Genomic DNA, 27,827 nt, shown 5'->3' with positions numbered 1-27,827 from the left:
GTATTGTATCCGAAGCTGTTACATCTAACTTGTCTTGCCCACGCATTTAATCGTGTTGCAGAATGTGTTCGTTCTAGATTTTCACATGTAGATGCATTAATTTCAAATACAAAGAAGGTATTTTTGAAGGCTTTCAATAGAGTTGAGAAATTTAAAGAACTGTTCCCTGAACTACCTCTTTCTCCTCTCAGCCGGTACTAACGAGGTGGGGAAGCTGGATTGATGCTGTGTGTTACTATGCTACGAACTATGATGCAGCGAAACAAGTGTTACAACATTTTGATTTTGAAGATGCATCTTCCATAGAAATAGCGAAACAAATGTTTGATGACGGGAAGTTGAAGCATGATATTGCCTACATTCAGAGCAAGGTTTCGTGTCTCAGTAGTACTATTGAATCCTTGGAGAAATCATCATCTAGCCTTTCAGACAATCTTGAAATTGTTCTTCGCTCAACAGTTGCTTCTCTAGTAGGTGTGAAAGGATCGGTTGGGGATGCAGTGAATAAGAAGATGGCTTTCGTTTTGGAGAAAAATCCAGGCTATAAGACAATCTGTGCTATTAGTGGAGTGTTAAGTGAAGCTAAATCCGATGTCGTGGCTATTGAATACACACCTTCTGATTTGTGCAAGTTTAAGTATGTTGAAATAGTGAAAAGACTAATTGAGAATGTTTTGTTCTTCACGATATTTTTTACTAAAATGTTTTGAGTGTGTAATGAACGGAAAGGTTCTATAACGCTGGACGCCCATTAGAAGTACAATAGCATAAACAAAGTTTTCGTAAAAATTCCTTTCTAAATAAGTTTAATTAAGATTAATTAGAGATTTGAGAGGTTAGGCTATGTTAGATTAGGTTAGTATCCGTTGTACAGGTAGGCGGGCCAGTGTTCTAGAATTCTCCCGTAATGTACAGTTGAAAGATCTTTGGATGATTTCTGAAAGTGCATAGAAACACTTTTATACGCGATAACAAGATAAGTTTTCTGGCTGAAAATTTGAAACTTATTCTGTTTCTTAGTGTTGCGGAGATCATGTTGGAAAAGTAACAGATAGTAAACACTGTAATTGAATAAATATTGTATTTACCACATTAAGTGTAGAAAACGTAATAGGAAATGCTGGTATTTTCATTTTACATATTTTGCTCTTTTGGAAGGGTTTTATTACATATTTTTGAGATTTTATGTGCATATATATGTACATATTTTCTTTGTTTTTAGTACATAATTATCCGGGCCCTGATTATTACATTTATATTAATAAAAACCAGAAAATTGTCGTCAGTCAAAAAAGGTTGGGAACCACACTGTCACACTTCTGTGAAACAAAGCGCACTCAATATATCCACTATCTCTTCACCAAAACAAGCTACGAACTCTTACAAATAACGGCGTAGATTATGAAAACGTGGACCAAGATTCGTAAAGTACCTGCAAACCATATACCATTAATTATAAAACTGAAGTAACATACGCTTCATCACAATAAGAGAACTTCACAGCATACTAACTCAAGCACCTTTCATGCACTTCCTCAGGGCAGTCTAGTAGCAAATACTTCAAAGATTACCTGCCTCTCGCCTTCCGTAAGAGCCTGTGCTACAAGCCTCTCACTTATACTCCACCCCCTTCCCTGCCCCAAACCGTCCAGTACGCTCCAGCGGAAATTACACCGTGCAAGTATATGTAGTAAACCTGCGAGTCATCAACAGGGGATCTTAAAGAATTCAGATTCAGCGGCTACTACAGTGTTTTCAAAACTAGAAACAAATTGACGTTTGGAGAAGCACGTGGTACGCTGCTGCCACTTCATGCGCATCCCGGTGAGTCACCAGCTGGAACTCTAAATATTCGTTTGTTTGGATGGATGAAAAGATATGTTTGTGCATGTTGGGAAAGGGGGGAGGACGACTGTTTTTTAACCACTTCCACGCACAAAAAACGAAAGACTAAAATAGTCTCTTTCCTTCTGAAAACAGGTGTTTACTAGCAGCAACATTAAAATGTTAAGGTCTGTTACCAAAGCCCTCCACCCACTGCTGCTAAAATAACGTTTATGATTCGACTCTCGCTGAGTGACCGCAATAACTGTGACGTAATTTCCCTCTTCAAAACAAATCTACACGTGTTTTTGAGGTAACAATTTGTTTCTAGTTTTGAAAGCACTTCAAAATACCATAAACAGTTTAGATACACGAACATCAAATCAACCTTAAAAAATTGCATTATAACAGCCTCTTTATCTAGAAATCTGACTCCCCCTTCCCCAACCACAATTTTTAATTCAAAAGGAACGACACTGTTCCACTACTCTTGAGAAGCATGTTTCAAAACTTAAAAGGATCAACAAAAATAAGTCTTTACATAAGTAAACAGGAAATCGTGGACGACGCTTTGAATGCTCCAAGTTCTAACGAATGACTTGCTGAACTATTAACGGTAATTCTTCCAAGATAAACGTTAAATCCCACAAAATAGTACTACTACAATTTAAGTTATTAACCAACACTTCAGTTAATTTCACGTAGAAGTCGCATCTTAACACAAGCATACTTTTTTTTTTTTTTTTTCTCGAACTTAAAGGAGCTCTAAGACTCGAGAGGGATAAAAGTAATCTGATTATTTAATAACTTGTAGATTCCCTAGAATGTATATCCATATAACATAGAATGAGTTCTTTAATTAGGCATGCTATTTTCAAGATTTGTATTTCAAACATTTACACGAGCTAACAGTAATGAATTAAAACAATGTGCCGACTTTTGCACTTATGGTCCTCAGTTTTCTTAATGCAAACTAAAACGACCAACGGTGCAAAGCTATGCAAAATATATATTAAGACGTACCCTACACCAGGGTTGGCTGGTTTAAACCAAGGTGGTTTAAACCAGCTGGTTTTTCAAAAAAACCAACGGGTTTAAACCAAAAAACAAAAAAATGTTCGTAAAAGTGTGTTTGTAAAATCTTGATGAACACATATTTGTGGGTTATCACGTTTCACTCCCGTATATTATTCGTATTATATTCAGACCTAAATTCCCCATTCATTACTCAAAAAGATTATACTACAAAAGCAACTTTTTTTAAAAAAAGTTTATAAATGTTTATTTTGTGATTTTTTGTAGCTGTTGTTATTGTTATGTAATTGTAATCGAAGAAAAATTCTAAACATTGTTTCGTTTCAGTGTTTACTATTGATAAAATACATCGAAAATGCCGTACTTTTTGAGTGTGTGTGTGTGTGGGGGGGGGTCATACAGACCCTACGAGAGGCATTTAGTGAAATAAGTATCTTTGGTATTTATTTATGTATAAATGAGTGAGTCAAAGTGGACTCAAATAATTCGTATTTTTATTCACTTTTCTTATTGATATGCAGATTAAGTCTGTGTATTTCTTTAATTTGGACCAATAAAAGTCGTTGTTAACTAACTTGAACTAAATTAGTTCTTCTGTACTACGTAGTACTTTGAAATTGTTCATATGTAATTCTGTGTAATGGTTTCACTTGTGCAACTGTTTATCTTTTTGTCCTTCTGAAATGACTCTTGACAGTTACATTAAGAAGCATGTAAAGATCAGTACAACGTCTTTTTTTAATCAGGATTCCTTCGTGAGTGAGTCGGCAGACGTATCGCATTTGTGGCCAATTAGTCTTGGTTCCGAGTTCAAATGGAGGACAATTTCTCTCGGATGTAACTCGAGAAGCGGTTTTTATTCCGTTTTAAGTTTATGTGACCCCTTCCAGCATAACCCGGTTGTTGCATAATAACATCAAGGCGAAACAAACTTATTTCTGTCCATATATGATATGAATATATAAAGGAAATTATTTAAACCATAAAAACCTGGTTTAAACAAAAAAAAAAAAAAAAAAAGTTTGTTTTAATAAAAACCATGGTTTTTGCCAACCCTGCCCTACACTAGGTATCACTATAGCTAAAACATTTTTCAAGTTATTTTCTTACAGTGCTAGTCAAATGACAAGTAGTTTCTTTAACTGAAAACAAAAAAATGAAAACTAATACGTCCCACGTTCATGCTTGCTAGGCTAACGGAGAGTGGTGATATGAATAAAGAGTGGGAGGAAACGGCAGAACCCCTAGAAAACCCATGCACACGGCGTTTGTTCACCACAAAATTCACTTGGCGCGAGCTGGAATCGAACCAAGGACCCCATGCACTACACAGATGAACGCTTGACCACAACCACCGCGGCTTAATTTTGAAAAAACTCAAGATGATGCATACTTTCTTAAGTTCATACGAAGATAAATCTATGGAGAAACTCTTAAACACGAAAATTGCCTAAGTTTTCCTCTTTCCAGTTGCTTATCATTACGCAGACTGAAACAACGGCACCAGAAACCTCCCTTTCAGTGTATACGCAACTCCGCTAACGTGCCTGCTCTGCGTTCTGCCCTAACTCGTATTACGTACAATACTAGATTGCAGTGAGCTTTGAAAGAAATAATGGGCCTACTTTTGTCTTCGTTCTAAATCCAAGCAGTCAAAAATAAAGTGGTAAAACCATTTTTGTTACATTTTTCCTAGGCTAATCTTAGAATATTAACCAAGCACAGCCTAATTGTTTGTTTCAAGGGTTCATTCACTAAGGATTCATGAGATTTTAGATTTGAACTGCAAGGTTCTGAAACACAGGTTCTTCTTCTCATTTAGCTGTAATAAAGACAGAAAACAACGTGTCCTGCGGAACTCTAACCCGCCTTCACTCCCTGACGCTCGCTCGGCAATACTATTTGAATTAAATATCTCACTTTGGGGCAGAAAAGAACCAACCTGTTACCACCTATCTGGGGGGTACTGTGTTCTAGAACCCTCCCGATTTGAACTACGTTAGGCCTATATAAAGCCTCCAAACCAAGTGGAAATCATTCCACGTTTTGTTGTCTACATTTAAAACGACCGTTTTTTAAGGGTTAATGCAAACAAATAATTGTGAAAGTTTTATGTGCTCCCCCACCGGAAATCGAATTCGGGACTACTTGCAACATACACGCACTAATCTCTCGACCAGCGGGAGGACATTATTTCTACAAATAATGATGAAGTCATTCTTCCTGAAGTACAGAACAGGGTTATGCTCCGAAGACGACAACCAATCACAAGAAGATCTAGTCTGATACCCATAAGTGCAAGGACATATTCTATTGAGAAAGCACGGGAAATCTTTACAATACACGCTTCAACTCCATATTCATACGTAGGGCCGCTTTAAAAGGACAGTTTTGTAGGATAAGGTAGGGATATGTAGGATCTGTTTATCTCAAGGTTAGTGAAAGTTTGGATGCATTTTGTTGAAACTAACGGAATGTAATTTCTCGTGTCTGCATATTAGCTTGAGCGGGTACTGGAAAGCTTACTCATAGTTATCTTTCAAACAACAAAGACCGTGTGAACGAAGTTTTCTTCCAAAGACTAATCAATTTTCTGCATACCATAGGTAATACACTCGGCCTATGTTTAGCAGAAGGGGTCTAGCTCTTTTCTCTGTAAAATGTTACAATTTTGGTAATTTCTGTTCACATTTGGTTAGTTTAGTTAATGTTATATTAGTTTAGGGGTTCCGCATAATTTTCCAAAAAAAGATAAATTTCGCTTATTTCTACTAATATTACGTTAGTTCAGGTTAGCTTAGGTTAGTTTATGTTAGATTTGGTTACGTTATGATACATCTACGTACTTGCATCATTCATTTCTCCTGTAAATTTTGTATTTTATGTGCTTCTGGACCCCTTGTACTAAACATATTCCATACACTCATTAACAAACGACGGCTTCAAAGTCGCAGTCGCTAAATTTGACCAGATAAGGGATCAATCTATTTTTCAATCTGAGACTTTTAGTGTTACAATTGGATTTCACCTAGGATCAATTCGAAATATAATGTAATAAAACCATTTCGGACTTTCTTAAACAACCGGGCATTAACGATATCATACCATTATAGACAAAGAAAGTACAAAGGCGAATTCATTACTGTCATTTCTCCGAGAAAATGAAATATCATCAGCAACTTTAAGTTCAAGAGCCTCATACATAATCAAATATTTTCCTTCAATCCAAACCCATTCTTTGCAACGTGTACCACATATATTTGGCAAATTTGTGAAACAGTTCGTAAGTCCATATTGCGATTTTATCCCGGCCCCAAAAGCGTAGGTGGAAATTGCATAATTAGCCTAACTGATCCTACATGCAAAATTATATACAACTCTTCAATGTATTATCACATCAAATTTCTTCCTATGCATGATTCATGCTCAATAATCTATCCACACCACGCATTAGAATGCGCCACATATACCGGCTTTCAGACATTTCTCTCAAAATCGGTCTACAACAGAAATGTGAGCATCAGAAATAGTACCTGGAAATAATTGCCAAATTTTCGTCCATTTGCATTCGAGTTACATTCCACGAACTTCTGAAATAACAGTGAAGCACGATTTTTTGCGCCAAAGACAATTGGTCACGCAACAATCATTATATATGTAACTTCACTTATTACTTCCACTAAATTATTGCTTCACATTATGCATAAAACCAAAAAATAAGACTTCTGCACTTTTTACACAATAATCGGTCAATATAAGTCCAATTCATTCTATTTCGAGACCAATATTCTACCTCGATAATTGTAACGTCATTTGCGGACTACAATAAGCACATGTAACTGGTACCCGTACCTTCTCGTTAAATTCAACACATGAATCTATAAAACACATACTACATATAATATATTACTTATGTTTTAGTGTAGTACTTCTTTTATCCGTACCTTTTTGAAATAAAGTTGCTACAAACGTACTATGTAAAAAAGGCAACAATTCTTCTCTTTGTGTCCTGAACCGCCTTGTCCGCTTAGCAGCTTCGTAAAGATGGCGGTAGAGGGTGGCGCGTAGTGGCGGACTAACAAACCAAATCCAAAAGCGCATACTATTTGTCATAACAAAACAATAGGAGAAACATGGTGCGCATTGCTCTCGTTTTTGGCACGTAATGAATAAATAGCACAAACAATGAATATTTTGAAATTTCGATGTGGTAATTTGATTATAAAATCAGAAGTAGAATGTGTCGAGATTAAGTTTCGACAAATTTTAGCATAGGCCAAGATAAATAAATAAATAAAAAAAAAAAAAAAAAAGCGAGGGGGAGCTGTATCACAGTTCTTTGCTGTATAAGTCAGCAACTAGGCTATGAATTTTTCGAGGAACTTTGACACAAATTGCAATATTATTGCACACAGTATACTGTTTAATTCAGCCTGTTCTGCTTCGTGTTTAAATTATACTATCGGATAATTTATCTGCTGTTATTCGAATAATTATTTCTCATGAAGGTTGCCAACTGGCCGGTATTTTACCGACAGACCGAAATGTTTTTAAGGCTGTACTACTGTATATATTTCAAGGTTTAAAAAAGTTATTCCTAATCTATTTTAAGGATTATCTGAACCGTTGGCGGTAATTTTATGTCTCGCAGTTGGCAACCATATTCCTCATTCGAATTAATGTTTGAATTATTTATAGCTTATTCGACTTATCTTTTGATTTTTTTTTTCGAATTAGTGTTTGAATCATTATTCGTTATTCAAATTATCGTTTGAATCATTATTTGTTATCGAATTATTGTTTGAAAAATAGTTCGTTATCCGAATTATTGCTTGAATGGTTATTCGTTATGGAATTATTGTTTGAGTAATTATTAGTCATTTAAATTATTATTTGAAGAACTATTTGCTATTCAAATTGAATAATTACGGTACTTCTTATTCGAATCAGTTTCAATAATTATTTGTTAGTCAAATTATTGTTTGAATAATAATTCGTTAATTCGAATTATGGACTCCCGGCGGGAGCTCATGTGGTTCGGATTCCACGTTAATCAGTAGGTCCACGTCTCATATAGCCTCGCTGCTGAACGAGACGTAAAACTCAAAATCAATCAATCAATCAATCGAATTATGGGCGACAAGAGCAAGAGTGAACACTTTATTTGTAAATCAAAGAATTGCGATGCAATGGTGACAAACGCAATAAGTCTTTGATGTGAAAGCCTGTTATTTCTAATAACATATACAGTTTAATTGCCACAAAACAAACAGAGGATACAGACGAATAACATAGTTTTGACGAAGAAAAAATTTTATAATCTTGCCTCATGTGTTTGGGATAAGAGTAAACAACGGTTGGGGCAACAGTGTACAGTCGAATGAAAACAGAAGCGTAGATAAAAAGACAAAAAAAAAAAATCATATATATGTACTGGTTACATGGAACTAAGGAAGTTATAAAATACTAAACAGATTAGTGTCAAACGGAATTGTCAACAAATGTTACAGTACTGGATATCATACATGTTTTAATTACAAAATATGAAAATAAAAGAAATCAGTTCGTCAACAGCCGTCACGAAGCTCAAAAATGATACTTGTGGTCAAGCCGGTAGCCAGCCCAAAAATAAAGGGTGGCTGGCTGAAGTTAGGGGGGCCCGATCCAACCATATTATAGAGTTCATTTGCAAGCCTACCGTGAAAATTTTAGGGGCCAGCAAAAATTTAGGAGGCCGGCCCCCCAGGCCCCCTGGATACGGGCCTGCTTGTGGTGTACACAGTGGTCACACACGTACAAAGACTTCCTTTGATTGAAATTGGAGCATTGTTCTTGAGACCATTCGTTGCATATGATACAAGAAATCCACATTTCACCGTTTGGGGTACCTGAAAAGAATTCTCCACAGAATTGTCAAGGCGTATCCATGTCGTCCGGTACAAGTATATTTGACTGATGAGTGGTGCGTTATGGTTGTGTAGATGACTTTGATGCGAACAGCTTATTTGCTATTTCTAGCTTCTTTTGTGTTCCGGTGCGACATTTCCTGTCCACATTCCCGTGTGACATAGCGTGTGCTCAAAAACTCAGGCTGCGAAATTCTAAACGATAACTCAAACGTTTGTTAGTAGTCTGTAGCTGCCAACTTCTGTCCTGCCTCTACAAATGTCTTTTACTTAATGTTATATGTTGGCTCCTATATTTCCGTTACCCAACTTTACTACAAGGGGCAAGAGTGAACGTTCACACTTGCTCCGCCTCAGATATTTTCCAATCATTGCCCGGCATCTCCTGTTTGAGCACTTTTTTCTTTTGCATACCACTGACAAGAAACCCGAACCGATACAGCTTTTCCGCGAAATATTTCCAGTGCTGTATTCTCAACTGGAACTACTATGGGGGGCGCGGTGGCTCAGTGGTAGAGCGTTCACCTCTGGTGCTTGGGGTCCCGGGTTCTATCCCAGCCCCCGCCAAGTGAACTTTGTGGTGGACAAACACCGTGCTCGTGGGTTTTCTCGGGGTTCTCCCGTTTCCTCCCACTTTCTTCATTCCACCATTTCACTCATCTCTCATCCTCACCGTCTCCTTTAGCCTAACCGGCATAACCGTGGGACGTAAAACTTAAAGATTTCATTTCAACTGGAACTACATTGCATACTGTGACACTTATCAACGAATCTTTTACTTCTTTCCTTCTGCAACAAACTTTCCACTCTGAGGATCTTCACACTGCACGCATACGGCTCTCCTGCTTTTTCATTCTGACATGTGTCATACCGAACCAGTTTTCAACATTCGCTTGTTTATTGTCGTTGCCATTTCTTCGTCTAGCATTTTCACTCTTGCCCTGGTTACCGATATATGAATAATCATTCGTTATACGAATTATTGCTTCAATACTTATGCCAGGGGTGCCCACAAGGGGGGGGGGCTATGACGCAAACTGCGTCATTGAAATATTTGGGGGAGTTAAAAATCTATATAAATATGTTTGAGGGGGTGTAAAAATTAATCGGAAAGATATTTTTTTCATGGAAGAACACCTACGGATAGACAATTTAGGGGGAGTGCGTCATGGACATGAGGGGGCTGGGCATCACTGCTTATGCATTATTCGAATTATCGCTTGAATAATAATTTGTTATCCGAATTATGGATTGAATAATCATTCGTTATTCCTGCTCCTGGCTCACGAAAACAACATAGATTTCTTAAGATTTTCTTAATACAAATAAAAAAAATACCAAACGTAATATAAGAACCAAGGACATCCCCCCTCTAGATAATTTTCTTCGGCGCCCATGCACTTAATTGTAAATAATATCCCATCCTTGGTCTTTAAGTCTGTGAAATATCAATGGAACTAACGATAATTTAAAAAAAAAAATATTCACAATTATAAACCCTTTCGTGACATTTGGCCCACTCTGTAGTGTCAGATTTGTACAGAGTTGTAAATTCTTTTAATATTTTTTTTATCAGAAGAGATGTCTTTTTCTTCTTTGGTGTTTGAGAAAATTTCAGCATTTACATATAAATAGAACTTTGAATAAGGTCAAAACGCATATACATGTAAAATAGTACAATATATCTGTTGGATGGAAATACGGCAGGATAAGGATGTAACAAGAAAATTATAATGAGAAGCTAATAATTAGATATCTCCCTATATATATATATATATATATATATATATATATATATATATATATATATATATATATATATATATATATATATATATATATATTTTATGTGTGTGTGTGTTATCCTTACACATTAGGGAATGAAAATTCCTTACAATTGCTTCCCAAAGTAGGGAGCACGGTGGCCCAGTGGTAGGGTGCTTACTTCACCTTTGGTGCGTGGAGCCCTGGTTCGATTTGTGGTGGGCAACATCGTGTCAGTGGGTTTTCTCGTTTACACCTGTTTCCTCCCACTTTCTCATTCCACCACTTCTTCAATCATTTACCTGCCTTAATCATCGTCTACCTTAGCTTAACAGGCATACTCGTAGGACGTTAAACTCAAAGATTTTCAAAGATTCTTTCTTCCCCAAATTTTGAAGATATAGATATGGCATGAATAATAACGTTAGTGCGCAAATTAATGTGAATACAGGTTTGAAGACATGCTTTTATATTTATTACATTATTATATTTACTACTAAAACTAAGTTTAGCATGAAATGTGACCGTCTTTGCCTTTGATGAGTTCTACCACTGTTTGACATAGAATACACCAATTTCTGCCAAATATCTCTCACTAAAGTCGTTAAACCATTTTTACCAAACAACAAATCGGAGGTCTAAATCGGATTCATTGATCGCCTATGATATACACTGTTATTCTCAGTGCCGGGCTGGCCACGTTGGCGATCGCGAAGGGCCCGAGGCCCGTGGAGCCCAGCAGGGATCACGAGGCCCAGGACCTGTAGGCCTTGGTCGAATTTTAGGGATAACAAATGCTTTCTTGGGTATTCCTACCAATAAGAGTCCATCTTTGCAAAACAAGTCCCCTCGAGCCCCCATTGGGCCCCCTCTTCTATTAGTAATTTGTACACTGCTTTCAAATTTGTTCTTACCCCTCTCATGTACTCAAGTCAAATGTGAATGGTCATTTTCTAAATTGAAAATTGTTAAAACTAGACTAAGATCTACGATAAGACAACACCATTTGTCTCTACTTTTTTATGTTTACAAAAGAAGATTTATTCCAGAATGTAGAAAAAGTAATTGATTTGGTTGCTTCATCAACTGAAGAACTGCCTAAAAAACTGTTGAAGTAACTGAAGCAACTTCACGATTACGTTTAATTATCTCAGTATTATTGTAACTTTTTCTGCAATCTGTTTTGTACTACATATTTATTCAATACACAAAATATGATTTTGTCACTTGTCATGTTTTGCAACTGACATGTTAAGTTTACATACACACACACACACATACATATCATATATAACGGTATATATATTAAACATACCTTTCTTACAAGGCTGTCTATATTCTTTATTATAAATTAACGAGAATTGTTACAGTTTCGGAAGTATATCACTTCCTTCTTCAGACTACTATTCCAAGTGAAATCATAGATAAAAGGAAAAATGATTCCTGATTGGTAGAGATAACAAATGATGTTATGTTATCTATGATTTCACTTGGAGTAGTAGTCTGAAGAAGGAAGTGATATACTTCTGAATCTGTAACATTTCTCGTTAATTTATAATAAAGAATATTAGTATAGGAAAATTAGTTCGAAGTGCAGAAAAATAGTATAACAAGCTGAAAATTGGTGGATGTGTTCTTTGGATACCCCTGATTAACATACTCAAAATCCCAAAAAATCCCACCTGGGCAACATGCCGCCATCTTGGGAAATGGCCGCCATTGAATTTTTTTTTTACTTAGATTCCTTTTGAAAGCCATAACATCGGACACAAGGGAGATATTGATGTGCGGTTTGCGCGAGGTTATTGCAGACTCTCCAGACTATTCACTGAAAACAACATTTAAACCTTTAATTGGAAATCTATGTAAACAAAGTATATAAAAATTACAACTGCGAAAATTTTTCGATACATATTTTCAAATACAACTCGATTTTCGCTCTTTTCCGTCCGTGTTATCAAAAAAGTAATGAAGCAAATGCTGTAGAGCACACAAAAATACACAAGAATATATCCTAGTTTTGTCCAAAAACTCAAGTCTGAATGGTTTAATAGAGCGCGCAGTAAACGCAGTGTCACTTGCTTAGCCTTAGTTAGTTGCTGCACAAGAATGTAACAAAACAACTTCCAGATGGGCAATACTTCCAAATATTTTACTTCGAGCATTTTCTTTTGAAGGAACCTACGGATTTAGAGCATCCACGTCGCTTGCTTGCGGTTGATATCAGGTTCGGCATTTCGTTATCGGTCAGGTCTTCATGTTCTTCTTCATAGATCATTGAATCTGCAGTATCCTCTTGATTTGTACATCCCTCAATTGCACAGTTGCTGCAAAATGGTGAGCATCGAAGTCCATCTTTCCGACAACCACAATATTTTTCACACCCTACGTGGCAATTGCAGCTTACAAGGTTCATCAGCATGTCTGGAGCTGGAGGTTGAGTGCTAGGGACAGGTATTAACTCACCATTACTGTTTTTCTTCCAGCCCCATTCGACTGGAGGAAGGGACACACCACGCCATTCCTGAACCTGATGATACACTCTTAAGCAATGTTGCTTCGCTGCTGCTGATGTTGGAGGAAGGGTTGCTAAATCGAATGTTGCACCTATTTTCTGTTTAGCAACAGTCCTGACGTAGCACTTATATCGAGTTTTGTTAAGCCCATCGGAAATTTTTCCACCGTACATAGCGACAAGAACTCCTTCACCAGCCGTAACTGCTGCATTCTCCTTATTAAAAATGTCCACTTTCTTGCGAACGTTTGGAGATGTTTCCAGTGTCTTAAAGGCGAGTATTTTTCCTCTTTTGAAAGGTGCCGATGTGGTGTCACAGCCAGATATTGCGTGAAGGAAAAGCATATGATTATACATGTCACCCAGGGCCAGCTGCAATTTCGTAGATTCGAACAATTTTGGGGGGTGCGACTTCCAGCCCGGTATAAGCAACCGAATGTTATTATTTGTTAATGCAAGTGCCGTAAGAAGTACTAGCAAGTCGGTGTCTGTGCCCACAATGACAGGGTTTTCCTCACTTTTTCCCAGTTCGATAGCAGTAACTACTATGAGACGGTCAGCATCACCCGAAGCGTTGATCACAGTAATTCCATTTTCTTTTAATTGTGATCCTAGAAGCGCTATGAAGCTTGCCTTGTTCGCCTCATTTCCTAAAAATTGATGCTGTGAAGTACTTGCTTCAGTTTGCAGCTCTACCAGCACTTCTGAAGACGAAAGTTGTGATCTTCGTCGCATGCGCTCTGTGGCTTTTGTTGTACATTCCGTATAACCATCACAAACTATCGTAACCTGTCCTTTATAATTTGCTTTGATGAATGAAACATAGCTCTGACATACATCACTGGTCTTGGCCAGTGAACTCGATGCAGTAAATCTCCTCCGTCTAGAACAAAGCTGGAAGTTTCAGGAAAGGTTTCAGATTGGGGGCATATTTTCTCTATAACATCTCTTAAAGTTGACTTTGTGCCTTTCCTAAGCATAGTTGCGTCGAAGAGTGCTGGTGGCATCGATGCCAGTTCGTAGTTCATACAACCTTCCAGTTCCTCTTCACTTCGAACAACGCATGCCATTCGATGGAACAGCTGGTTAGGATTCACAGGAATCAATTCACCCCGAACAACCATGGCATTCGTCATTGCTGCAAGAGTGACTACCTTGTCCTTCCGTTGAAGCTTGATGTCCGCAAAAGATTTCCCATCAAGCTTCTTTAAGGTCTTAATTCCCTGCTCGTAAGCTGAATCACTCTTCACTGTTTCGTCTGCTAACCACTGTGAAAAGAAACTAGAAGATCGGGAGGTTTCTCAAAAGGAGAATGCGTTCGTAACCACGTTGCGAATATTTCTATGTGCCTTAAGTCCCTTTTTTTGGCAGGTTTGTCCAAGTTCTACATGCTGTTGTGATATTGCGATAGCTACATCTGTGAAATCTTCCAAAGCATCCAGTACCTTCATTGATACCGGCATAGAATGTATCCAGCGTGCGAGAACAGAGTCGGATATATCACGACCACGAGTTAAACCTCCGGTCGTCTTTATATTCTTCATCAAAACCTGCTCAATGGTCAAGTCTGACCAAACTCCGCTCCAGAATTTCGATTTCCGTCGTACAGTGAAAAATCCCTTCTTCACGAATTCTTCATAGTCGGAAGATGACAAATATGATTTCAGCTTTGTCATCTGCTGCAAATACATGTGAGCAGATTTCGCATAATTAATATGGCCACCGGCATGCAAATAGGGAAGCATTTTTTGTACGCTGAATAAGTGCAGTGCCCAATCCCCTGTGCGTTCTGCTCTAACAAAATTACGCATGATTTCTACCTGCTCAAAGTACTGGACCCATAGTTTGCCTGTCCTGCTTTGCAGAGCTTCTACTTCTAAAGCTGTTTTAATCGATGAAATAAGCTTTCTCACTGCATCGGTGCGTAGAACATCATCTACTTTTTCTTCCCCTGGAATAAAAGTTCATAATCTTCTTTAACTTCTTTCAGTCTTTCTTCACACAGCACTTCATCGTTAATGATTTTGGTCATAAGCAATAAGCAGAGAGCATTTTGAGTTAAGAAGTGAGCTCGTAGTGCTCTAGCGTAAGAATGTCCTGTCAACATATGTACTACAGAGTTTTTTGCAAATAGTTGCTGCCAAAGCTCTTGTAAGCCACTGCCTTCCATAATTTTTCCAACGGTACCCATGAACGACATTAACAAATGGAATCCTCCAAGACGTACAATCACTTTTGAGAGCGGGCTGTCAACATTTGCTGCTAAAACGACGTCCATAGCTTTAACGTAAAGTGGCTGGTCAAATGTTACGATACACGATGACTGATTTTGTTTCTTGCACTATTCCGATCCAAACTCCAAACAAGAGTATATAGTCGACATGTTACTGGGTTCGAGGTTCACTATTGGAAGTGGTAGTACATCAGATATTTCCACACACTCCTCGGATTGCATTATTGTTTCCATAAATCCGCTCTATCCTACAAAATTTGACACTTTACAACTTGGTCCAGACATCCAAGTCGATATTTCTAGCGAATTCAGCATTTGTGGCTTAATGTTAAGTATGCTAACATCCTCCATAGAAAAATGCTTGAGTCCACTTTTGTAGTGCTTGTTATACGTCCTGATCTTTGTGTAACCAAACCTCCCGATATTGTTGGAAGAAGGCACTGACGCTGGACGAAGAACCTCATTTTCAACTTTCACGAAAGAAGCTGGCGTTGCACAGACGATTCCACCCATTACATGAAAATTACCATATCCGTCAACACTGCTAACGTTGTGATCTATGTTATCGAACACATACTGAACGAAAGCTCGAAAGCTCTGTCGTCTATTAATGTCGGGGCATGTTCCGTTACTGAAGATTCATACTTAATCGTTTCACTGTAAGATGAACACAATCCCATGGCATGGAATAGGTGATCAATTATTTCTGATAGCCAGATGATAGACAAGCATTCTAAACTGCCTTCGAATTCCAAAAATGTATCGACCATAACTTTACCATCTGGTTATTTTCAGGAGGCAAAAGTTTTATTATTATTATTATTATTATTATTATTATTATTATTATTATTATTATTATTATTATTATTATTATTATTATTATTACTATTTGGAGTTAGAGTGCAAAGCCACGAAGATACAAATGGCTCTATTGGCTAAACATACACATAGCTGCCCCCATTCAGAACATCCCTTTGTGCGTTAGAAAACATGCTATAACAATGCGCCCCTCGCAAAAATCTAATTCAACTCTTATTGACCTCAGTAGCGCTTACTAATAGCGTAAATGTATAAATCAGGCATTTGCAAGTAGGAACAGGGATTGGCCGAATCACAGAAATCTTACTGTCGTCACGGGCTGTAAAAGGTAATATATTACATTTTCACAAGAAATAATTATCGGATAATTTAATAACGGACAATTTCGCGGGCTGTATAAAAGAACTCGGCGTGTCAGATCCGGCCCGCGAACCGACGTTTGGATATGCCTGCGTAAACATTCAACAAAAATATTTCCCCCGTAGGACGCTTCTTTGTATTGAAGAGGAGGCTAGTTCCAAGAAATGTCCAAACAATAGTAAGGAATTTGAATGTCAAGTTCTGACCACCAGAAGCAATAAACAATCGAAGGCAAATAAGAAATCGTGGATGCTTAGAAAGGCTATTCCAGTACCAGGATCGGAGAATACAGGAAATCTATCCAGTGTTTTCTGCATATATATATATGTGTTTGTATGTATGTATGTGTGTGTCGTGGATGAATAGTTACGCTCATCCCTTATAATCAAGGAGTCCCTTGTTTGATTCTCGATGGGGACACAAGTGGTTCGGATCCTACGTTAAGCTGTAGGTCCCACCTATAGGACGTCATCATTCTGAAAGTATGTTCTTTTCTGCGTATCCTCCTTCTTGTTTCAACTTTTTAGGATAAATCGAGACTAACTGACAGTGCGTAGTCTTAGCGGGGTAAGCGCGGAAAACGAAAAAGTCAAAGAAAACAGGGCTTTGCTCCCTTGTCCCCATATAACAATGCACAGTATGGACACCGTTCCAAATGGATCTTACAGGAGAAATCATGGCAAAATTTTTGTATAAGACAATTGGTGTGTGTCGTCTGCATGGTTGTCTGGGGACAAAAAAGGGCTAACATGTTTTTCAATAAATAAATAAATAAATAAATAAATAAATAAATAAATAAATAAAGGAAAACGTGCATTTTTTAATTACCATATCCTCGTCCTAAGAAGGCGCTTAGCGCAACAAGCCTAAACTTTAAATGCTTTGAAAGTTTGTTCTTTTTTGCGTATCCTGCTTCTTGTTTCAACTCCCTAGGACAGTGATGATTTCACGGGTGATTCTGGGGGGAAATTCTCCCAAGAGTTACGAAATTCACCCTCGGGTGCTTGAGATCTTCGCAGAAATTTCTGTGGAGCACGCAATTTTTAGTCGCTTTCCCCCCTATGCGTGGTGCCTCCGGAGGAAATGATCTGAAATTAACACTGCTATAGGATAGTTGGAGATTGGCTTACAGTGCTTAGTCTTAGCGAAGTAAGCACGAGAAACCAGAAATATCACAAAAAACAGGGCTTTTGCTCCGCTGTTCCCCCGTGAAAATGCACGGCTTACATACAATACAGGTTGGATTTAACAGGGCTATTTAGAGAACGCCTTATAGAGCATTTGGTGTGCAGTGTTGTCTGCGGACAAGGAGGCAAAACCGTGCTTTTCATTAAAAAATGGAGTATTTTAAATTTCCCTCGTCCCCTCAGGAGACGCTTCTTCAATGAGACCGTATCCTGCCTCTTTCTCCCATTCTCTAGGCTCTAGTCCAATTAGTACTGACAGGCATTTGAATAAGTCCATTACTTGGTTGCCTAGTAATTAGCCATCATATTGGCTGCCATATTGGATTTAGACAAATGTTCTCTCATGTTACCATGTAAAATATGTCTTGTCGTGATGAAAGCTACCAGAAAAAGTAGGTTTCGTTTAGTCCTAAGGAAGTACGCTACATCCTAGAGTAATGCGTGCATATACGCATTTGTAACTTTGTACAGTTAATCGTTAGACAATAGTGTTGCCAGGTTGTAAGGTTTCTAAGTGGCAATAAACAATGCTATATTTAAATTCATGGGCCTCAGAAACCTATAGTTTGACACCAAAATTATCTTTCTAAGTGCCTTGGTTCACGATCTCTCTCATTATATATATATATATATATATATATATATATATATATATATATATATATATATATAGAGAGAGAGAGAGAGAGAGAGAGAGAGATTTACGTAGGGCGGCTGCCATATTGGAAAATGACGGCTACCAGGAAAGCACCTCAAATTTGAAAAGATAGGTGTTGATTGCCACGGGTGCTGACTGCCACAGACAATTATTGGTGCTGATTGCCATGACTGTCGCTGATTGCATATATGAAGGTGCTGACTGCCACGAGCCTAGGAGAAACTGTATTGGAAAGAGAAAAATTAATCTCTCATACTAAATTTATGATTATTAATTAATTTAGTAGGGATTAATTTAGTAAGCATCGCAGCAAATCTTTGTGGCATCCTATAAGTTACAAAGTTGCTCACTAAGTGGAACAACATACATTTGGATGTTTATAAAGGAATTGTCTTTTCTGTTATATGTACATTTTGCACATTTCATTGTTTATATTAATTGTTTTATTGTATTATTTAATGGATATGATGGTCTGAAGCCAACTGACAAGGGAAGTTTGGGAGAAAGCACACGCCTTCAGAGAAATAAGCATGTCATTTGAAGGACCAATTCATGCTGATTACAACAGGTAATAAAATCCCTGTACGTTGAGAACTGTTCGAGATACTCAGTTTGGAAGTTTATATGAGAAAATGAGTGGATTGACGTTTCAATGCATTAAGTATTCTCTCCCTTGGCGAAGCCTGATGGTTTGAACTTGGTATTGCTTGATCACTAGGGTCCATTCACAGACAAATTGTCCATTACAAGTAGCATTACGGATGGCAAAGACCTAATGGTTGAGAAGAAACCAAAGAATTGCACACGATTTGTGCAACCACTTGATGTGTTTTGATTCCGATCAATCAAAGATTATGGCAGGAGATGAAACTTCTTCATCTGGATGTTATGATGTACCAACGAAATAACCAAATACAGTTCGTGTCCATACGAATCACTTCTGATCACCGCGATACATTGGATTGTTTCAGTTTGCGTTCTACAAGGCAGGTTACGAACAAGCCGAATTTGCTTTTTGCTTTGGTTCTGCGAACTGTTCCCTTGACGGATGCAACGCAATTGCACATATAAAATGTTCATGGTGCAAGGGAGTATTTTGCCTGCGTCATTTCTTCATAAACCAGAAAAACAACAGTGATCAATTTTCATCTCTAACCTATGATTATTGTGAACAATGTAATGACTAATTGTATCTATCGAAACCGTTAGTTATTGCAAAAAACTTTTTTTCTGTTACTTCCGATAGCTTTCAATTCGTATGTCAATATTCGTTACTAATTATGTTGTACTTAACGCGTATAAATGCGTATATCCTCATTTTCTCATATAAACTTCCAAGTTGAATATCTCGAACCGTTCTCAACCGTACAGGAATTTTATTAGCTTGTTGTAATCAGCATGAATTAGGGCTTCAAATGGCATGCTTAGTTTCTCTGCAGCCGAGTGCTTTCTCCTGAACTTCCCTTGTGAGGGACAGCCAGCAGTGCTTTTTTGATGGAACTTTCAAGAGCTGCTCGAAATAATTTGCGCAGTTGTACACAGTTCATGCTGACAAAGGGAGTTCAAGTGAGAATCATACCAATTTTGTACGCACCGCTCCCTGACAAAACTGAAAGTACACTCATGTCCAAAATTATTGTCGCATATCTATAACTGTCTTCTTGTAAGAATATAATTTGATAATTTTGCAGAGTACTTTTAATACTGATATGTGTATAATCAGGAAATGTATATTTGTGGTAAATTTCATAGGAAAAGAATTATAAGTACGAAAATCACAATGAGTAAAATAAAATGGATCTAAATGGACAAGAAAATTTTATTTTCGTTTTATTGTTCTTATTTACTGCTCTTTTGACATGAAACTTACCACATACTTGTCTTTGCCGATTATACACATACTAACATTATAAGAAATACCGGGCGAGTTGTTATCAAATTATATTACTAGAACAACATATTTATAGTCATGCGACAATAATTTTGGACATGAGTATACATACAGAGACCTGTTTATCTTTGTTAGGTGTTGGTGTGAACAACACGATCCTAAGGTTCATCTAGTTTCTTTCATGCTTCTTGGCGTCCGGTAATGTTACGTCTAGCAACTTTCTCTCAGGTTCGTGGCAGTCAGCACCTTGATATTGGCAATCAGCGCCAGTCGTGGCAATCAGCACCAATAATTGGCTGTGGCAGTCAGCACCCGTAACAGTCAGCACCTCACCATTTGAAATATATTCCCAAGACATTATTTTAAAAAGAACTTAGGGGACATTTTTTACGGACACCTATATATGAGGGCCAGGACTTTACATCGTCGGAATCCTGTGGGGGCACCCCTCTGCCCCCTTCCCTTCGCCACTACTGTATGCTATAATATTTGTCCCAAAATAACAGCGAAGGGAAAAAATCCCAAAATAACAGCGTTTTCTGATATATACTGTTCTTCCCGCGCACTCTAGAATGCAGTGCAATGAAATGAAATGAAATGCTTTGAGTTTTACGTCCCACGATTATGCTAAAGGAGACGGTGATTATGAGAAATGAATGAAATGGTGGAATGAAGAAAGTGGGAGGAAACGGGAGAACCCCGAGAAAACCCACGCACACAGTATTTGTCCACCACAAAGTTCACTTGGTGGGAGCAGGGTTTGAACCAGGGACATTATGCACCAGAGGTGAACGCTCTACCACTGAGCCACCGCGGCCCGCACTCTAGAATGCATCTTGATGAACTTCCAGAGGTAACGGGGAAAAGTGGATACTTCACACCACATCGTCCAGTCTCTTAGTATGGAACCATTGACTCAGACAAACTCTATAAAGCTAACAGTATTTGGCAGCTGACAGGTAATCTCAGAAACTGGTCGAGAACCTGTTTCATTCAGATATCCACCCCCTTCCCCCTCCATTTCACCAACCCCCGTCCTTTCCGCGGCCAAGCTTAGAGTGGGGCGTGACTTACCCTCGTCAAACTTTGACAGGTGGACTTTAATACTTATATTAAAATACTATTTTTTAATTGGCGTATCAGATATGGTTGTGATTAAAACTATTAGAGTCGTTTCTTCTCAAGGAATAAAACAAAAAAAGTTGATCTTTCTACCATAATTGGTTCCAAAGTTAGACATATTATAATTTGTATAAAAAGAAACTAATTTATTTATTTTTTAATAATTTATTTCTGCTAAACTAGCAGACAAATATACAATTTAAGTATTTCAACCTGTTAATAAACTTCTGTAGAATGCTGCAAAATTTTTCTTTCCCATTAGAGATACCTAGTTCCTTAGAAACTGAGGAAATTCGGTAGCCATGTTCTCCCCATAAGGTCCAATATAAAAATTTTTGTGCCGAGAAAAGGTAGATCATCCCGTTAACAGGGACTCGCGTGGGTTGTAAGCGCCCGGGGCGAGAATTCCAAGGCGCCCCCTTCCCCCTCAGCGTGTTATGAGAAAGAACCAGAGTGTATTCTGTACTCCTATGTTTAAATATGGAATGTAAGATTATAATGTAAAATAAAAGAAGTTGGTATTATGTCGTTTAAAAATTAAAATGAAATCTTTAAGTTTAACGTCCCACGCTTATCCCGGTTAGGTTAAAGGAGACGGTGATAATGAGTGAAATGAAGAAAGTGGGAGGAAACGGGAGAACCCCGAGAAAACCCATGAGCACGGTGTTTGTCCACTACAAAGTCCACACGGCGCGAGCTGGGATTGAACCAGGGACTCCGAGCACCGGAGGTGAACGCTCTACCACTGAGCCATTTTGTATTTAGAACATAAAAGAGAATGAAAACATGGCTTTTTTGAATTATTGAAATCGAGTGCTATTCTTGCTTATTTGGAACTTGATACCCATCAACATAGTAATAGCATAGAAAATAGAAATAACGATACAAATATTAAATTCCAAGATTAAAGAAAAAACTCTTCTCACAGAGTGCTGGAGAGAGTTTCAGTTGAATAATCCTACACGGTGTTTTACTATACCGGTAATTTTAACGTTCAATATTCTATCTTGAATCCCTCAAGGATCTAATCTATATCTCTCGTTGTTTCTTCTTATTATTAATAATATTCGTCTGTGCATGAAAACGTCTCAAGTTCTTCTTTTTGCCGACGATCTCAAATTATACTCCAAACTAAGTTCAATTGATGGCTGCGTGAAACTTCAACAGAATCTACAGAGAGTTTAAATGTGGTGTGATAAGAATTAATTACTGCTGAATGTGTCCAAATATAAATCTGCATCTTTCACGAGAAAAGAAAATCCAGTTAATTTTATCTATAGAATAAGCACTTCCTTGTCTACCCCAAATATTAGCAAAAATCTAGGAGTTATATTTTATAACAAACTAACTTTTGCTTGACACGTAAACGCAATAACGAGTAGTGGATATATAAACCTAAGTTTAATTTATAGAATAGAATAGGATTTCTACAAGGTTATATTTTTCATATGTTAGGTCAAAATTAGAATACTGTTGAACTGTTTGGACACCAAATGTCACTAAATACACTGATGCAATACAAAATATACAGTTCATTTTATTTATTTATTTTTTTATGTTTTCATACAAGAAAACAAGTTTCTATCCCTATGAAGACTTAATAACGAATTTTAGTTTAACACATTAGAAAAAAGGAGATAGGTATTTGATCTGTTATTCTTATATAAATTGTTAAACGGTAAAATTGTCTGTCCAGAATTAGTTTCAGAAGTATTATTACTTATACCAACAGTAAGACTAGTTCAGCAAACACTGGGATATTCTCTTGTAGAAAAGCTAGAACTAACATATTACATAAGACTCCTCTGTGAAGAATGTGTGCTTCATACAACGAAATGATTAGATTTCAGGTAGTAGAGTACATGTATCTAGTAATGTCCGAAAACAAGTTCAAAACAATTGTCAGGCAATAACTTCTGCATAATTAAACGACGTATATTCTATTTGTGTATGTACACTCATGTCCAAAATGATTGTCGTATATCTATAACTGTCTTCTTGTAAGAATATAATTTGATAATGATTTTGCAGGGTACTTTTAATACTGATATTACGTGTATAATCGGGAAATGTATATTTGTGGTAAATTTCATAGGAAACGAATTATAAATACGAAAATTAGAATGAGTAAAACAAAATGTTGCTAAATGGGCAAGAAAGTTTTATTTTCGTTTTATTGTTCTTATTTATTACTCTTTTGACATGAAATTTGCAACATTATGTCTTTGCCGATTATAGGGTCTACACATACTAACATTATAAGAAATACTGGGCGAATTCATTATCAAATTATATTCCTACAACAACATATTTATAGACATGCGACAATAATTTTGGACATGAGTGTACGTATAATAGTGTAGGTTAGATAAGTGTCTACACACACTACAACTGGGCATTAAACCTGTTGTGTTGTCCTTATGAAATAAATAAATAAATTTTACTTAGCCATGGTCTGATCATTATTAAAATATCTGAATTAACATTATTTAAAAAAAAAAAATCATTTACCAACATAGGGTATAATCTAAATTTCTTGAGTTTTGTTGTTTTGTCGTCCCGGCGCCCCCATTGGCTACGCCGCCCAGGGTAAATGACCACGCGACGGCCCTGGTTGTTAAATCTTTAAAAAAAAAAAAAAGTATTTTTATCTTTACTCGAAAATACGGAATTATGTTAGTCCTTCTCCATGAAAATTAGGATGCGAATTACCGCGGGCTTGGGAGGATTTTCCCCGCCAATCACATTTTGTTCCCCCAAAGGAAATCAACAGAAGTATACCACCGGGGATGCTCGTTCTCCCCCCCCAATTATGCTTAGTATAACGCCAAATGTCACTGATTTTTGTCATTTCTTGCAAATTTAATCTGTTAGCCGTATTTCGAAATGAACGATGTAAACTATTCAGTTTGGTCATTTCAAAATTCCCCACTATTGTAACCATTATTTAGTTGAACTATATTATTATGACTACAGTTGTCACTTGTAACAGTATCGTACCCTTCAGTTCGTATTCGTGAATTTGAATGTACTAATTGCGCATAACAAAGTCACATATGGATTTATAAATGCTCTTAGCGATTGGCCAAAGGCAGTAAACAAAATAGTTTCTTCCACCATACTTTGCGAAAGTCGGACATGTCAGATTTATCCTCTACATTTGTATCGATTATCATCTTTTAATTTTTGTTATATTTCATATTCCAGTGTATTCTTTGTCAGTGCATAGTCTTTATTCCCTAGTGTTTCCGTCTACGCGACTCGAAAGTTGCATTTAGTTTGTTGTAATTGCATAGTAATTATAATGTCTATCCGCAATTTTTGCGTTGCCTATTGATACAAAAAATTTTACAGATACTGATATGGAATGTACCCGTATATCACAATCATCTTGTTCAGGCAATCCTGATTCCTGAATGGGGCCGCGGTGGCTCAGTGGTAGAGCGTTCACCTCTGGTGCTTGAGGTCCCGAGTTCGATCCCAGCCCCTCCAAGTGAACTTTGTGGTGGACAAACACCGTGTGCGTGGGTTTTCTCGGGGTTCTCCCACTTCCTTCATTCCACCATTTCATTCATTACTCATCATCACCGTCTCCTTTAGCCTAACCGTAGGACGTAAAACTCAAAGATTTCATTTCATTTCCTGATTCCTGAATGATATGTCTGTGCTTTTTTTTATTTTTAGATAAGACTTTCTCTTGTGGATGTATCCATATACAATGTAAGATTTTATCAATCTCATATTAAGACAAGTTCGGAAATAATTACTAATAAACGCTACGGCATACATTTGTTGTAACCAAAAATACATTATTGGAAGCAGGCCGCAACTAGAGGGGGACTAGGGGACCTGCCCCCTAAACCTTTCGTGGCCCCTCCAAACCTCAATACAAAAACACAAATTAGTTATTTGTAAGAGAATTTTTGATGACTTGCCCCCCACCCCCGCTAACATATTTATGCCTCCCCAAACCACTGTGGAAGTTTTCGGGCCTGATTGGAAGTAAAATAAAGTTTGGGTCATCGAAAAAGTGGTTGTATTTGTTTGTTGTTTTTGATATTGTAAGCGGCACTGTATGTGGAGGCGGATGGACTATTTCGCGGAGAGGTACACTTGTCTTACTATACGAATCCATAGATTGAAAAATGTACAGAAAAATTTGGGCAAGTTTTAATTTGCCCATTTCATGTCGAGAACAAAATTCAACCAACCTCTGCGGGGCTTCTTACCCGTTCCTACTACTACTACTATATTTACTCCTACCGCAAGCAGTACATTATGGTACTTTTTTGATTTTCAAATTGGTCCGGCGATACAGCAGTAAGACCATAATAAACATCAAAACAAACATAGAACATACTCCATTTTCTATATACTCCAACACCTTTTCCCAAACTACAGAAAAGTCAAACATTATGCTATTTCATGCAAAAAAAAAAAAAAAAAAAAAAAAATCTTAAAAATCTATGTACAAAAATATAGGGTAAATATTACCTGTTGGTACCATTACCGAAAAACGTGAAATTACACTCCATTTATTTTAGCAAAATAAGACCAAACTTCCCTAATCATGACATAGCTCGACCCTACTGTACCCTAATTATGGGTTAAGTTTAGAGTTGCCCCTCCGTTTTTCATAAAAATTAGGAAAATTTACGGGAGAAATGAGGTAAGAAATTATGATTTGGAGTTCTTATGTTATGTTTAGATGTGTGAATTTGGTAGTGAAGTTATGTTTAATACGAGGAAAGATGTGTGGAAGTTGGTAATATTTGCAAGACGCAGAAGATTTCATGATTCAGTAGCATGCCCATTTTATGTCGAGAACAGAACCCAAGGAACCCCTACGGGGCTTCTAACCCGTTCCTCCTCCTACTACTACTACCCCTACTCCTACTTATACTATGGATCTCTATAATAAAACTGCACGTTTTAATGTTTCTACTGCTTTTTTGTAGGTTTGAAACTGGAGGGGCAGCTCTAAACTTAAGCCCTAATTATTCCTACCCTATCTTAAAGTTTATGATGAAAACATCATGTCCTTGGATATTCTCAGGGTATTCCCGTTTCCTCCCACGGTAATAGTATACATGAGAACCCCCTGATCTGCGTTTCTTGTGTTCTATTACCACTTCTACATGAAATACCGTAAATTTTCTACGTAGTGCAATAGTAAGAAGTATCCATGTGGACAAGACATGCGATATGCGTTAAATTCCCCCCCCCTTCCCACACACACACATAGTCATAGATAAAGTACAAGGGCACTTTACATGCAGATATAAAGTACAGGTACGTTCTTTTTTATTTTCGTATCAGCCGATAAGTAAATAAAAGTCGCTTTGTTACCCCCTTTGTAAGTTCGTACATACTCAATGAATAATCCCTAAAAGTATGAGCGTCCTGCTCCTTCGGGAACTGATGCAGCTTCATGTATACTATATCCCCTCCTACATTAACATTCCACTAATTCTTTCATCATCATTAAGTTGGGGTTAAGTTCCAAAGTTGGGCGTCTGTTTCCAGCAAATTTTTTTAAAATTTACAGGAAAGATATGGATAATTTGATCGTTTGTATGCTTGATAATATACAAGAGTCTCGAAAAATCTGTTTATTTGTTATATATAAGCAGTTATAAACATGGGACTATACGGCGAGCGGAGGGAACTACTTGGCGCAATGTAACCGAACAGTTGCATTGTGGGAATGAAACGAGCATTTATGTTATCAACATGGCGAATGTACAAGGGCAAAGAACTAACAGTTTTAACATTTGTGAAGCAATACGTTGATAATGAGCAAAATCTTTTAAAAGTTTGTGAAGAACACGAATTAATGAACCCAATAACAAATTGCAAAGAATGTGGAAAGGAGATAATAGCGAAAAAACGTGTCGAAAACGGACGCCCAACTTCGGAATAAATGCCTTAAGTTGCCTTATTCACCCTTCTCCTTTAGCCAAATGACACTATCGTGGGACGTTAAACTGAAAAGCTGGAGCGTGTATTGTATAGTTTACTCAAAATGTATATACTATTGAAGATCATTACCAAAAGATCATTATTAATCCATAGCAAGAAAACTGCAATGTGTTACAAACTCACCAACAAGAAGTAAGGTTTCCTGTGTTTTTTGGTCAGCTAATAGTTTTACCAAGATCTCTTCACTTTGTAGTAATTTTGCTGCCCAATTAACGGTTGAGCTTCAACATGAACGGAATTCAAATGCATTCTTTCCCTACAAGCATTTCTATTACACATGCAGAAATTAAACAACTCACTTAGTAACCGTTGCTAGTGCAGTTTTAAACAAGATAAAGAAAAAGATGTTCATTTGTCTGAAAACCACGAAGCTGGTTTACAAGGAGTTGAAAACGTGTACTACCTCTAATGCTTTTTTAAGAGATAAACAATCAACGTAGAATTGCAATTTTTCATTCAGAATATAAAAAGAGATCACTAACTATCCAAGGCCTTATGCAGAGTCGTTTTGACGTATGATTAGCGTCATAT

At 37.3% G+C, this 27,827-nt stretch overlaps 1 protein-coding gene across 3 annotated transcripts in view; it reads right to left on the bottom strand.

Moving 5' to 3' along the window:
* Nucleotides 1-27,572, bottom strand: part of LOC145670484 (nucleosome assembly protein 1-like 1) — a gene marked incomplete at its 3' end in the record, with an annotated part of 63,571 nt that extends 35,999 nt beyond the window's left edge. The window contains 1 exon segment of one of the 3 annotated variants that reach the window (XM_081739205.1): nucleotides 27,420-27,572. Coding sequence is in view for 1 of the 3 variants with exons in the window: in XM_081739203.1 (XP_081595329.1) it covers nucleotides 6,393-6,427 (35 nt within the window). 3 annotated transcript variants of the gene reach the window in all.
* Between the last annotated feature and the right edge of the window lie 255 nt (nucleotides 27,573-27,827).

The sequence above is a fragment of the Thermobia domestica genome, chromosome 14 (assembly GCF_964235325.1).
Source record: "Thermobia domestica chromosome 14, izTheDome1.hap1.1, whole genome shotgun sequence".
Lineage (NCBI taxonomy): Eukaryota > Metazoa > Arthropoda > Insecta > Zygentoma > Lepismatidae > Thermobia > Thermobia domestica.
Note: the sequence above shows the minus strand (reverse complement) of the source record. Positions and strands in the feature narration are given on the sequence as shown.